General features: G+C 51.7%; 1 protein-coding gene across 5 annotated transcripts in view; it reads left to right on the top strand.

Moving 5' to 3' along the window:
* LOC138726266 (Krueppel-like factor 5) overlaps positions 1-13,115 on the top strand; it is a 38,432-nt gene extending 25,317 nt beyond the window's left edge. For all 5 annotated transcript variants that reach the window (XM_069867886.1, XM_069867887.1, XM_069867885.1 and 2 more), the window contains 3 exons: positions 2,359-3,262; positions 7,307-7,366; positions 12,185-13,115. In XM_069867886.1, coding sequence (XP_069723987.1) covers positions 2,359-3,262; positions 7,307-7,366; positions 12,185-12,363 — 1,143 coding nt within the window. In that variant the 3' untranslated portion in view covers positions 12,364-13,115. The remainder of the gene's footprint in view (positions 1-2,358; positions 3,263-7,306; positions 7,367-12,184) is intronic.
* The last annotated feature ends 483 nt before the right edge of the window (positions 13,116-13,598 follow it).

Raw genomic sequence — 13,598 nt, 5'->3', positions numbered from 1 at the left:
GAGCAGGGCTGGGGGTGTTGCTGGAGACAGCGCTGCCTTGAGCAGAGGTGGTTAGGTGACGATGTGACACTTGGTGAGCTTGCAGTGCCTGCACATACCTTCTTCGAATAAGAGCAGGGCCTTTTCAGGACCTGCACATTCCACGAATCATAGAATCACCAGGTTGGAAAAGACCCACCGGATCATCAAGTCCAACCATTCCCATCAATCCCTAAACCATGTCCCTCAGCACCTCGTCCACCCGTGCCTTAAACACCTCCAGGGAAGGTGACTCAACCCCCTCCCTGGGCAGCCTCTGCCAGTGCCCACTGACCCTTTCTGGGAAAATTTTTTTCCTAATCTCCAGCCTGAACCTCCCCTGGTGGAGCTTGAGGCCATTCCCTCTTGTCCTGTCCCCTGTCACTTGGGAGAAGAGCCCAGCTCCCTCCTCTCCACAACGAGGATGGATAGGATTTACCTCACCATGTGTACACACACCAGCGCAGCGAGCACAGCGTCGAAAACACGGTCCCAGCGTGCCTGGTCCCAGTACATCGTAGCATTTCCAAGTCCAGCTGATCCGAGCTTCCTTCCACCCTTGTAGAAGAGGTGTGTTTGTGGCACGTACCTGTGTCTGGGTAGGAGCCAGCTTACCCATGCGTTGCCCGTATGCCTTGCAGACGTGCAAAGGCTCTTTGAATTCGCTGGAAGTGCGGGTGATGTGTTTTGCTGGAAAGGGTGAGGGAATCTCTTGGGTCCCAGCCAGCTTTGTTAAGGGCAACAAAGGTGCAGCAGGGATGGGGCTTTGGCCCGTTGCACTCCGCTGACATAGTTCAGAGCTGTAAAACCCTCGGCTTGAGCCTGCAGGGTGTGGGGTGAGAGCCGCTTGCTCTCCTGGAGCGTGCGGTAGGCTCTGCCAGGGAAACCCGCTGGTTTTGCCAGCTCCTCTACATATGAATGAGTCTATGAGGGCTTTGCAATGAGCCTGACACATGGATAACCACATAATTAAAGGCTGGAGCTTTATAGAAAAGCATTAGCACCGGTATCTTTAACCACAAAGAGCAGAACTTGAGTCATCAAATGCCAGTGAACGAATTTCCTAGTGGATTGCTCCATCAGGTTGCTTAGTGGGCCTGGATCCAGCGAGATGCCATCAGAGATGAACCAGGAGGGAAGAAACCTGCCAAGCGGTGATTGTCTGAGCTAGAGGTCCTGTTAGCTGGGAGGACCGAGGCTTGTAAAAGCACCTCTACAAGATCTAGAACTAAACTAAAGGTTAGGTGAGGGCTGAGTCACCCTGCCAAGACAAGACAGTAAGGGTATGCCTGGCTGCTTCCATTTTAGGTTCAGAGTCTGCTGAATTAGTGGCAACATCACTGAGATTTTTAGGGCTATTGCCCAATCGATTCTCAATTAATTAAAGATATTATCTTAGAATAATCTCAGTTAATTAAAATACTGTTAAGACATGCTATGATTATCCTGGATTAAAAGGGTTTTTATAGCCTTGAGGGAAGGCTATGAAGATTATTTGATGACTGGAGCACCTCCTGTACGAGGACAGGCTGAGAGAGTTGGGGTTGTTCAGCCTGGAGAAGAGAAGGCTGCGGGGAGACCTTAGAGCAGCTTCCAGTGCTGAAAGGGGCTCCAGGAAAGGTGGGGAGGGGCTCTGGATCAGGGAGGGCAGGGACAGGATGAGGGGGAATGGTTTTCAGGTGCGAGAGGGGAGACTGAGATGAGATCTCAGGGAGAAATGTTTTGCTGTGAGGGTGGGGAGGCCCTGGCCCAGGTTGCCCAGAGCAGTGGTGGCTGCCCCATCCCTGGAGGGGTTCAAGGCCAGGTTGGATGGGGCTTGGAGCCCCCTGATCCAGTGGGAGATGTCCCTGCCCATGGCAGGGGTGGAACTGTGTGGGCTTTAAGGACCCTTCCAACCCAACCCAAATCATTCTATGAAAATACAACACATCCAAGGTTGATCAGTTTAAAGGAGACCAGAGTCAACATGCCCACGGTGTGAGGCTGACTGGAGCAGAGTTTCTGATCTCATCCTGTTTCTCTTGTTTGTGTTACTAAAGCTTTGTACCTAAATCTTGCCTCTTCTTTTTCAGGCTGTATTTCTCTCGTAACTGCCTCCTTTGCCTGCTTACTCTTTGTTATCAGTGCAGATAGGTAGGAGGAAAGTGGGGCAGAGGACAGTGATTCACTGCTGGGGAGTGTGGGGCTGAGTCAGACACTGAAGCTCATTCATCGCAGCCTGTGACTCCGGGGCCTTTCTTGCTGCTCTCTCGATTTCCTTCTAGCTTGGGTACTTGTTGAACATTGGACTCCCACCACCGGCATGTCAAGGTCCGTCTTGTCTTTATTTTTTGTCCATAGGCACGATCTGAAATGGATAAATACCTTTCAAACGAGGTGCCACCCATCCCAATGATACCAGACAAGAAGTACCGCCGGGAGAGTGCCTCAGTGGTGGATGAGTTCTTCTCCACGGAGAAGCCAGCTTCCACGCCGTACAGCGTGAACATCAATGTGATTCTGCAAGACACAACACACCTGCGCACTGGACTTTACCGGCCGCCCAAACCCATGACACCGTTCCCACAGATCAAAACGGAGCCTGGCACCAGCTTTGCCCAGCCCTGCTCTTCTGCCTCTGGCTCCACACAGACCCTGCCCGACTTCACCAGTGTCTTCAGCATGCCCCAGTCAGTGGCAGTGAACAACATCTTCATCAAGCAGGAGATGCCCTCCGAGTTCCCCTTATCCACCAATCCACAGCCATCCCAGCTTTACCAGATGCCTCTTGGCAATGCAAGCGGTGACGTCACCACCCTGACGTTCTCCTCCAACAGCACCACAGCCATCAACAGTCTCAGTGGTGTCACCATGTCCACGGGTCACACCATGTCCAGCATGGTCCACAGACCCGTCCATCCAGGAGCGTCAGTCAAGCAGTACCCACATGTCTCCCAGGGACAGGGAAACTTCAACATCTCAGGGCAGTTCTACACGGTGCCAGGGGTAAACCTGCCCCCTTCACCCCCCAACTCACAGCCCGGCAGCCCAGAAAATCAACCTGAGCTCATCAACACCATCTCTCCCCCACCGTCCTATGAAGCCACCTTTGGACTGAAGCTGGTCCAGTCACCCCAGGTCCCCCCTGTCCCCAATGGCCTTGGCACCCTCTCCCAAGGTCATGTTGTCATGCAGCCCCCCAAATACAACAGGCGCAACAACCCTGAGCTGGAGAAAAGGAGAATCCATCACTGCGATTACCCAGGTATGCTCATGGTTGATGTGCTGGCTTAACTTTGTTGGGAGGTCTCTTCTTGACACACTGAGGCTGGGGGCTGCCTCAGGCCTCTGCAGGAGTTTAATTCAAAATCACTTTGTCTGTCTGCATGATGAACGGAGCTATGGAGTTGGGTGGAGAGCCCCAGGGAAGTGGGATTCCTACCACCACCAAAGGAGTAGAAGTGGTCAATCCTGACTGTGCTAGCTGATGCTGGTGGAAAGTGTCCATGCCCATGGCAGAGGGGTTGGATCTGAACGGGCTTTGAGGTCCCTTCCAACCCAAACTATCCTATGATTCTATGTCTTCTTTCTCCCCTTCCCTTTCATCTTCGGACTGTGATAGAAACAAGCCCAGGGATGCTCCCAGAAATCTGCTGCCTGTCTTGCCTATTCTTGAGCAGCCACATGCTCTCCATAGATGAAGCCATGCTGGCTTTCTTGCTGACCTTTCCTTTCTCACTCCTTCTCCTTTCTCATAAGGAGTGGCAAACCATCAGGCAATGTCCACACGCAGCTTCTACAGTCTCTGCAGCCCCAATTCTCTTCTTCCAAACTGACAATGAACTGAATATCTTCATGTGTCCTTCCATGTCTTCATTACTGCATTGGAGTGGTGTGGACACCTGTTTCAGGGTCCTGCTCAGGCTGGAACTGAAGCTGTTCCCTGTGCATCACCTCATTGTGTGATCGCGTCCCTCTGCAGACCTGTGGTGCCTTGCCCACAGGACACCTTGCAGGGTTTCCTGCACTGGGCACGGAGAACTTGTGGGACCAACAGCTGCAAACTCTCCTTCATGCTGCACAAGAGAGAAACAATCAGACACTGGAACAGCTGCCCAGGGCAGTGGTGGAGTCACCACCCCTGGAGGGGTTTAACAGATGGGCAGACAAGGTGCTCAGGGATCTGGTTTAGTAACGGACAGGTACAGTTGGACTTCGTGATCTCAAAGGTCTTTTCCAACCTAGTGATTCCACGATTTTATGTCCCTATCTAGAAACCCCACTGTGAGGGCTTGAAAACCACCTGTTCTTGTGCAGGGATGCACACCTCCCATTTCCCAGGCTGACTTCCAGCCCTGGAGCTGTTGGGGATTAGCAAACAGTGTTCCTGGGGTGGGGTGTGAACTGAGGAAAGGTGTTTCCTCCTGCAAGATTAATGTGCTCCTTCCGTGGCACAAGAGTAGCTGTAGAAGGTCAGCCCAGAGGCCCTTCTAGTCCAGGTCCTGTCTCCAGCAGTGACCTGAGGAAGTGTGTAAGAACAGGAGATGTTTAGAGAGCCTTCTGTGCCAACACCTTCCTACCCTCTGGCAACCTGTGGATTAGGGAGTTTCTGAGCCAGAAACTGCACCCATGTTCTTGCAGTTAACGGCTTGTGCTGAATTATTTACCTTTTGCTGGTCACAATGGGAGAGAGGTGAAGGCTGCAAGTGGACCATTGCTCTCAAACAGAGCCCTCTGCTCTTGTCAGACGTGGTCAGAGCAAGGGTCTCATCCTGCAGGATGCATCACAAAGGCAAAGCTCTCCTGTTTGCAGCAGGATTCTGGCCTATGTAGGAAGGCAGGAACACAGTTGTGGTGCGAAAAAAAACCCAACCTGCACTCAATCATAGAATCATAGAATCACCAGGTTGGAAGAGACCCACCGGATCATCGAGTCCAACCATTTCTATCAATCCCTAAACCATGTCCCTCAGCACCTCGTGCACCCGTCCCTTAAACCCCTCCAGGGAAGGTGACTCAGCCCCATCCCTGCGCAGCCTCTGCCAGTGCCCAATGACCCTTGCCGTGAAAAATGTTTTCCTAATGTTCAGCCTGAACCTCCCCTGGTGGAGCTTGAGGCCATTCCCTCTCGTCCTGTCCCCTGTCACTTGGGAGAAGAGCCCAGCTCCCTCCTCTCCACAACCTCCTTTCAGGTAGTCATAGAGAGCAATGCGGTCTCCCCTCAGCCTCCTCTTCTCCAGGCTAAACACCCCTAGCTCTCTCAGCTGCTCGTCTTGTTCTCCAGCCCCCTAACCAGCTTCGTTGCTCTTCTCTGGACTCGTTCCAGAGCCTCAACATCCTTCTTGTGGTGAGGGACCCAGAACTGAACGCAGGATTCGAGGAGCGGTCCCCTGAGTTCCGAGTCCAGAGGCAGAAGAACCTCCCTGGACCTGCTGGCCACGCCGTTTCTGATCCAAGCCAAGATGCCATTGGCCTTCTTGGCCACCTGAGCCACTGCTGGCTCAATAAACCCTGAGTGGCTCAATAGTTGCGTACATGCAGAGAGAGAGAAAGGCTTCTTCTAATCCTTCACACTGAGGTTCAGCTAGAGCTGAAGCTGGTCAGGAGTGATGGCAGGGGCGTCAGGTCTTACTGACGTGCTGCATGAGGAAGGGGCAGGAGGCATGTCCAGTTCCCACCAGTAACTGGATGAAGAGGGGAGACCTGTTTGCAAAGCCCTGATCCAACTTTCCAGGTGGTGACCCCTACAATTTTTCCTCTGCGTGCTCACAGGGGAATGAAGGTCAATCCTACCTGGTTCTGGCTTCTGTGTTCTGCTCCCTTGGGGTCTGGACACCACTCTGGGTGCTCAGCTGGCTTTGTTTCCCAAGTCAGCCCTTGGACTCATGTGTGCTCATCTCACTTCCACGCATGAGGAACCTTTGAGGCTTCAGAGCATCAGAAGCAAGACTGAGCTGGGTCACCAACCCTTATCTCTCTACCATGGGGAGGGGAAAGGAAGCTAGCTCCTCCTGCACCTCTTGAGCATGACAGGATGGAGAGCTGATCTCCTGCAGGAGGCTTCTTTAGGCTGTGTGGAAACACTGGAATGAAAAATATGCCAATGTTACTTACGCAGGACATAAAAATTCAGATTAATCTTTTACTATGCTTGTCAACGCGCAGTGAAACAGGGCCGTAAAGGCAGAATGAGAAGCTTTTCCTCGCTGTCTAAATGAAATGAGGAACTAGCAATAATGCATCTTCAGTCACCTGTTGTTGAAGCTGTTCCTGAAGACATGGTGTTTCTGTTAAGAGCCTTTCTTTGATTAAACTTGTTGTTGCTGATTTTCTAGAAATCTTTCCCACTGGCTTTCTTTTGGATCCTGAAAGCCAAGCTGTGGCTCCACAGCCGACCTGTCGTTTCCTGCTTCCTGGAACATTTTCACTCCTTCTTCTGGGGCTGGGACATGGAGCATGTCCAGAGAAGGGGAATAGGGCTGGGGAAGGGTCTGGAGCACAGGAGTTATCAGGAGCAGCTGAGGGACGTGGGGTTGTTTAGCCTGGAGAAGACGAGGTGGAAGGGAGACCTCATAGCTCTGCAGCTCCTGAAAGGAGGTTGGAGTGGGTAGGTGCTTGGCTTTTCTCCCAAGTAATAAGTGATAGGATGAGAGGAAATGGCATCAAGTTGCACCAGAGGAACTTTAGGTTGGATATTAGGAGGACTTTCTTCACTGGAAGGGTTCTTAGACACTGGAACAGCTGCTCAGTGCAGTGAGGGCATCCCTGTCCCTGGAGGGGTTTAACAGATGGGCAGATGAGGTGCTCAGAGATCTAGTTTAGTAGTAGACAGGTACAGCTGGACTCAATGATCTCAAAGGTCCTTTCTACCAAAGGATTCTATGACTCCATAAAATACTTCTTCCCTCCAGCCTTGCAGGAGTAACAGCAGTTTGGAATCCAGAAAGACAAACAGCAACACAAAGCTGGTTATGAATTTAATGTTTTCATCCTGCTGGGTTCAGGAAAGAGGAATTTGGAAGACTTTTCCTGTATCTTCCCCCCAGCCCCTAATTCCCAGCACAGTGCCCATGGGTGTCAGGGTTGTGTGGCAGAAGATGGAGTGTTATAAAGGTCTGTCTGTCTTGGGGAACAAATGTACTGTAGTTACTGCTGAAATAGAGTGGGTATAGCCAGGCTTGTTTGCATACAGCTACACAGCATGCTTTTCAGGCCCTCTCTGTCCCTAACCTCAAACAGAAATGTTCTGGATTTGTTTGAGCGAGGTCCCTTTCCTCATGGGGAAATTGTGTCTTTTCTGTTTTTGCAGGCTGCTCAAAGGTTTACACCAAGAGCTCCCACCTGAAGGCACATCAGAGGACTCACACAGGTAAAAGCACATCATCAGGAACCCCTGCCAGCCTGCAGTTCTTCTCCTGTGCCTGTTAATGCTGGTGATTAGATCTGAGATGATCACCTTAATCTAGGAGGCTTATTACAGAGCAGCCCTCTGCAGAAGAACTTGGGGTGCTGGGTGTGAGAAGCTCAACATGAGGCAGCAATATGCACTCACAGCCCAGAAACCAACCATGTCCTGGGATGCACCTAGAGCAGGGAGACCAGCAGGGAGGGAGGGGATGCTGCCCCTCTGCTCTGCTCTGCTCTGCTCTGGGGAGACCAAACCTGGAGCCCTGTGTCCAGTTCTGGAGTCTTCAGCACAGGAAGGACATGGAGCTGTTGGAGCGAATCCAGAGGAGGCCACGGAGATGATGTGAGGGCTGGAGAACCTCCTGTATGAGGACAGGCTGAGAGAGTTGGGGTTGTTCAGCCTGGAGAAGAGAAGGCTGCGGGGACACCTTAGAGCAGCTAAGAGAGCTGGAGGTGTTCAAGGCCAGGTTGGATGGGGCTTGGAGCCCCTGGTCCAGTGGGAGGTGTCCCTGCCCATGGCAGGGGTGGAACTGGGTGGGCTTTGAGGTCCCTTCCAGCCCAAACTCTTCCGTGGTTCTGTTATTATTGGGGTTAGGAGCCCAGTTAAATCTGTTGATGTTAATGTTAAAAAAGGCCCAACGGTTACACTGGTTTATAGCGACTGGACACTGTTGTGTGTACTGGCTCACCTTCTGGTGGGATGATCTAGAACTTAGGGGGATTCTTGGACTTGATAGGTTGGGAGGAGGTGGTTTACCCAACCTTCTGTCATTCTAAGCTCTTCCTTTGAGGTCTCCCAAATCCCACCCAGGTCTTATCCCGCTTAGCCTACAGAAAGATTGCATAAACACACGTGGTGCAGATGTATGATCTCTGAGGAGCCAAGAGATGTCACTCTTGGCCCCATGGTTGCCAAGGAGAGGAAGGAACCCATCCTATCTGCTTGGGTCCCTGCTACACAGACCACTCGTGCCCAGCACTTGTCCCCTTCGCCCCTGCCAGTGGTTTATCACTGGATGCATTCTGAATACAGGTACAGAAGGGCTCTGAATGGGGGTTCAGGAGGGATGTGGCCTCCTTCTCGATGGCAGAGGTGCCTTGGGCTGCCCTTGGTGGTGTAAGCAGGGTCACTGGCACAAAGGAGCTCCCACCACAGCCAACTTCCCAGGTTAAACCGAGCTCAGTGGCTCTTGTGCACTCAAGCACAGGTCTTCTCATTAAGGCATTTATTATACCTGAAACTTTATCAGATCCCCAGATAGTCCAGGAACCATCAGTGCCCTCATAAATCTCTTTTATAGAAGGGCTGATCTTTACTGAAAGCAATTAAGCTGGCCCAGAGTTCACTTTTCTTTTTTATTAACAACGAACAAACCCCATCCTGAGGCTGGGAATCAGCTCTTGCACTTGGCTCTGTTCCGGTTTTGTCTTATCAGTCCTTCAAACAAGCCAGCGAAGAATTTCTCTTTGTGCATGAAGTACAGTATTTTTTTGGCAGGGCCTGGGTAGGAGCAGGCTGGAGAACAACACGGAAGGAGTGGGAGAAAGGAAGAGGAAGGACCTTGTCCTGGCTCTGAGAGTTGGGTGGTGATAAGCGTTTGTCACCAGAGCAGTCTGCAAGCAGGGCTGCACTAGGGCTTGTGCTTTAAAATTCAATATCTCTTTACCTATTCTGTTTGCAACATGGGTCTTAGCTCTGTGCCTAGAGTCATGACCCATTGGAGACACAGAATCATAGAATTACCAGGTTGGAAAAGTCCAACCATTCCTATCAAACACTAAACTCTGCCCCTCAGCACCTCGTCCACCCGTCCCTTAAACCCCTCCAGGGAAGGTGACTCAACCCCCTCCCTGGGCAGCCTCTGCCAGTGCCCAATGACCCTTTCCGTGAAAACTTTTTTCCTAATGTCCAGCCTGAACCTCCCCTGCCCTTCCAAGTCACATGCACTGCCCTTCCAAGTCACAATATCAAGATGGATCCAGACAACCTTGGGTAAGTTTTGACTCCAATGAAATGCAGTCATTTTTCCAGGTTTCCCAGTAATTGGGCTGTAAATCATCTGAACCTCCTCTCCCAACCTGTCAAGTCCTGGAAGCTTCAAGTACTGGAAGCTTCTCTAAGGTCTTCCTGCAGCCTTCTCTTCTCCAAGCTGAACAACCCCAACTCTCTCAGCCTGTCCTCCTACGGGAGGTTCTCCAGACCTTGGATCAACTCTGTGGCCTGCTCTGGACTCACTTTAAGAGCTTCATGTTCTTCCTGTGCTAATCCAAGTGTGTTTGCCTTCTTCCATGCCACTTGCCTTTATGGAAGGGCAGAGAGGTGAAGGAAGATGTGACCTGAGTAGTCAAGAAAGCTCACCAAGTGTTCTAGGGAAGGTAAAAACAGGGAATCCAAAACAGAGAACCACACACAGGCAGGCTCGTGGTCTCTGTGTTTGATGTTTGAAGCCTCCTTTGAGGTCTCAGCCACGCTGAGCATGGCACTGATGCTTCAACAGCAGGGCCCATCCCAACTCTACGGATGCTTGATGCTGCTTCAGCTCCATCACTTGCAGGGTTAATAACACCCTTTCTCTCCATTCCTCACCTGGTGGGAACTGGGCTGAGGAGTACACGATCTCTAAGATCTTTTCTTGTGGTTTGCCCGTTGCTATGGGCTGGGCTGCATTCATCTCCTGGAGACACCATTCATTTCCTGGGTGCCATTGTGAGATTAAATATATAACCCGGTGGCTGCTCACCCGCCTCCCGGGGGCTGGGAATGCCAGTTTGGGTCCTTTGTTTGAGCTTGCCCTGCCGTGCTGTCCTGGGAGATGGAGCCAGCTCGCGGGACAATGGAAAGCATTTTGTTTCTATCCTGGAGATCAACCTATCATTGTTTGAAACTAAAGGGCCTGGGTAGGGTTGACCCAGCCAGGTGACCCGGCTGGGACAATGTCTGTGGCTGCGCCGCGCAGATCCTGCCTTTGTCTTAGCACGCTAATGCCAACCCCGAGATGCCGTAAAAAAACTAGCATGCTGCTTGTAAATGAGCTTTAAGCTCTGTATTTACCTGAGCCACAAAAGTCACACCTCTCTTCTCCCCACAGAGGCTTTTTGGGGAGCAGGATGTGGTCTCGATGCCCTTTCTCCTCTGGGTTCGCGCGTCTGTGCTCTTGTATTTTATCCGCTGCGCGCCTGCTAGCGTAGATGTTGCTGTAGCTGAGTGGTTTTTGTTTCCTGGCCAAATCCACCTCTCGCCAGCGTAGGGGCTGCGGGGAGGAACGACTGTTCAGTGGGAAACATGTCAGAGCAGGACACACATGCCTGTGCATGCACGCTGCGTGTGTACGTGCGTTCACGCTGCGCCGCTGTGCTCAATAATTGGCTGATGAAACGGTAAATATTTGAGGTCGGGAAAGTCAGCACATTCCCTGAACTCTGCCTGCTTGTTCAGGCTGTTAAGAGCGAGGGCTAATATTTGAGAGCACCACACCCAGGTGCAGAGAGGGCTGCAGCCAGGATCCAGCTCCGCAACCTGGGCACGCAGGGAGTTGGAAGCGGACAAGGGCTTTTCCAGCCCAGTTCCCAGCTGGCTGAGAAGTTGCACAATGTAATTGATTTCAGTTTGGGAATAGGTGTGTACGGTTAGGAGCGGGGAGAGGGCAGAAGCATTACATCACCCAAATGCTCTGAAGAAAACACAATGTTTTGTGTACAGAGAGCTGCCGCAGGACTGAACTTTGAGGCAGAGAGCGCTAGATGGAGGTTTCAAAGTTGCGAGGCTTTGAGGAAAATTTATATGGTGTAACCCTCTTCTTCCTGAGAAGGTCCCCATGGGCACCAACTGTGTCCTGGGCTGCATCCCAAGCAGTGGGATGCAGCAGAGAGAGAGGGGATTTTACCCTTCTGCTTTGCTCTGCTGAGACCAAACCTGGAGCCCTGTGTCCAGTTCTGGAGTCCTCAGCTCAGGAAGGATGTGGAGCTGTCGGAGCGAGTCCAGAGGAGGCCACGGAGATGATGTTAGGGCTGGAGCACCTCCTGTATGAGGACAGGCTGAGAGAGATGGGGCTGTTCAGCCTGGAGGGGCTCTTGATCAAGGAGGGCAAGAACAGGATGAAGGGAAATAGTTTTGAGCTGCAAGAGGGGAGATTGAAATGAGACCTTAGGGAGAAATATTTTCCTGTGAGCGTGGTGAGGCCCTGGCCCAGGTTGCCCAGAGCAGTGGTGGCTGCCCCATCCCTGGAGGGGTTCAAGGCCAGGTTGGATGGGGCTTGGAGCCCCTGATCCAGTGGGAGGTGTCCCTGCCCATGGCAGAGGGAATTGGAACTGGATGGGCCTTGATGTCCCTTCCAACCCAAACCATTCTGTGATTCTATAATTCCTCCTGATACCCCTTCTTATGTAGGAGCAGCAGCAACACCTTCCAGAGGAATTTTTGGCTTGTTAGTTAAAAAAAAAAAAAGAACTCAGAGAAGTTTTTAGCCAGAAATGCTCCTAAATCCAACAGTGCTAGAAACCAAGCCTAGAAAGCAAAGCAGGTTAAGCACACGGACAAGACCTGGTTGCCGCAGCTCAACGTCTCAGAGTCACTTGGTGGGTACGGAGTGTGTTCAGCAGTGAACCCTGGTTGTGCAGAGCATCAATGTGGCCGTGAGCTCTGCTCTGCAACGGGGCAGCCCTGGGTGCCTCCGAAGTGAGAACAGGCCCCTCCGTGAAGGTGGTGTGGGGGTTTGGGAGGCTGGGCAGATGTGTGGTGTTGGCTCTTGCACGGCCTGTGACCTGTGGCTCTTCCCTGCAGGCGAGAAGCCCTATAAATGCACCTGGGAAGGCTGTGACTGGCGCTTTGCCCGCTCCGACGAGCTGACCCGGCACTATCGGAAGCACACGGGTGCCAAACCCTTCAAGTGCCTCGCCTGCGGCCGGTGCTTCTCCCGCTCCGACCACCTGGCTCTCCACATGAAGCGGCACCAGAACTAGGAGCTGCCTGCGTTTGCCACGTCTCCAAGAGCAGCTGAAACCCTTTTCTTTCCCAAGGGGCCTCTCCTCTTCTCATACTTAGGAACAAACCTATACTGTGATCAACCAGCGGGGCATGGGTGGCAAGCAAGTCCCCTCTGCAAGCCCTGTCCTCAGCTGTTTTTGGTTTTAAAAGAAATCTCATTAAAAAAAGAGTTAGAAATACAGACTGATCTCATGATGAGGCTCCCGGCAGCACTGGACCTTGGATTCCACAGGGCTTTCTTCCAGCAAACCTGCTATTTATTTGTCACTCAGGAGCAACCGTCCTTGGTCTCTCAAGCTCTTTGGGATTGTTCTACCCTTTTCAGGTCTCTCCTTTGGTGAGACCAAGGAGGTTTGTGATGGATTTGTAGCCTGGCTGTGCATGAGAAGTTTTACTTCAAACTGTTGGTGTGGTCCTCTTGGACTGCCCTGTGGTGTGGATGTGAACGTGGTGCCTCCATGCACGAGGACAGGAGCACACGCCCAGGGCTGTTTGAGTTGACAACCCCAGTCTCTGTGGGGGCGTAGAAGAAAGGACCTATGACATCTGCACCTGATGTGCCTTCAAGCAAGGGACAGCACAAAAGCAGATGACAAAAGCCATTGTCTGTGTCCCATTTAGCTCACCTGCAGTTTCCTGGCAGCCAGCTCACTCTGGGCTGTGAATATCTGCCTTGTTTGGCCAGGTTTTATGGTTGTGTCCTTACCATTTCTGCTTCCAAGATGAATTTTGACTTCAGGTGTCTCTGGGAGGATCAGCATGAGTCTTGATGCCACCCAGGGCACTGAAAAAAGGCCACCGATAAAGCTCTGGTTTCCCAGAATGTGCCTTTCTCTAAAAGCACTGGGCAGGCTCTGCTCATGCCTTGGACACGCACATAAGGGATCAGTTGTCGTTGATCACACCGGTCTTTTTGCTGTTGAAATTTCATCACGTTCAGACAGAAAAGCAAAAAAGCTAAAAAAGCATCTTTGACAGAAATTCCAATAAATCCTCCTGTTCAGATTGTAATCATGTTACCTACCTCACAGGTTCACCGCCTTGAGCTCCTTCAGGCACGTTTCCCTTTTCTTCCTTAGGGTGCCGTGACACATGGGACGCATCAGCCATCCTTCAAAGTCTATCGGGGTTTAAACTTAGGCAGAACAACAGCCCGGCCCTGCCAGTTTAAACAGGAGCCGTGCAGGTAATAAATAAATCAGGAACAAAT

This window comes from Phaenicophaeus curvirostris, chromosome 13 (genome assembly GCF_032191515.1).
Source record: "Phaenicophaeus curvirostris isolate KB17595 chromosome 13, BPBGC_Pcur_1.0, whole genome shotgun sequence".
Classification (NCBI taxonomy): Eukaryota; Metazoa; Chordata; class Aves; order Cuculiformes; family Cuculidae; genus Phaenicophaeus; species Phaenicophaeus curvirostris.
The sequence above is the reverse complement of the archived record's forward strand: the minus strand, read 5'-3'. Positions and strand labels throughout refer to the sequence as shown.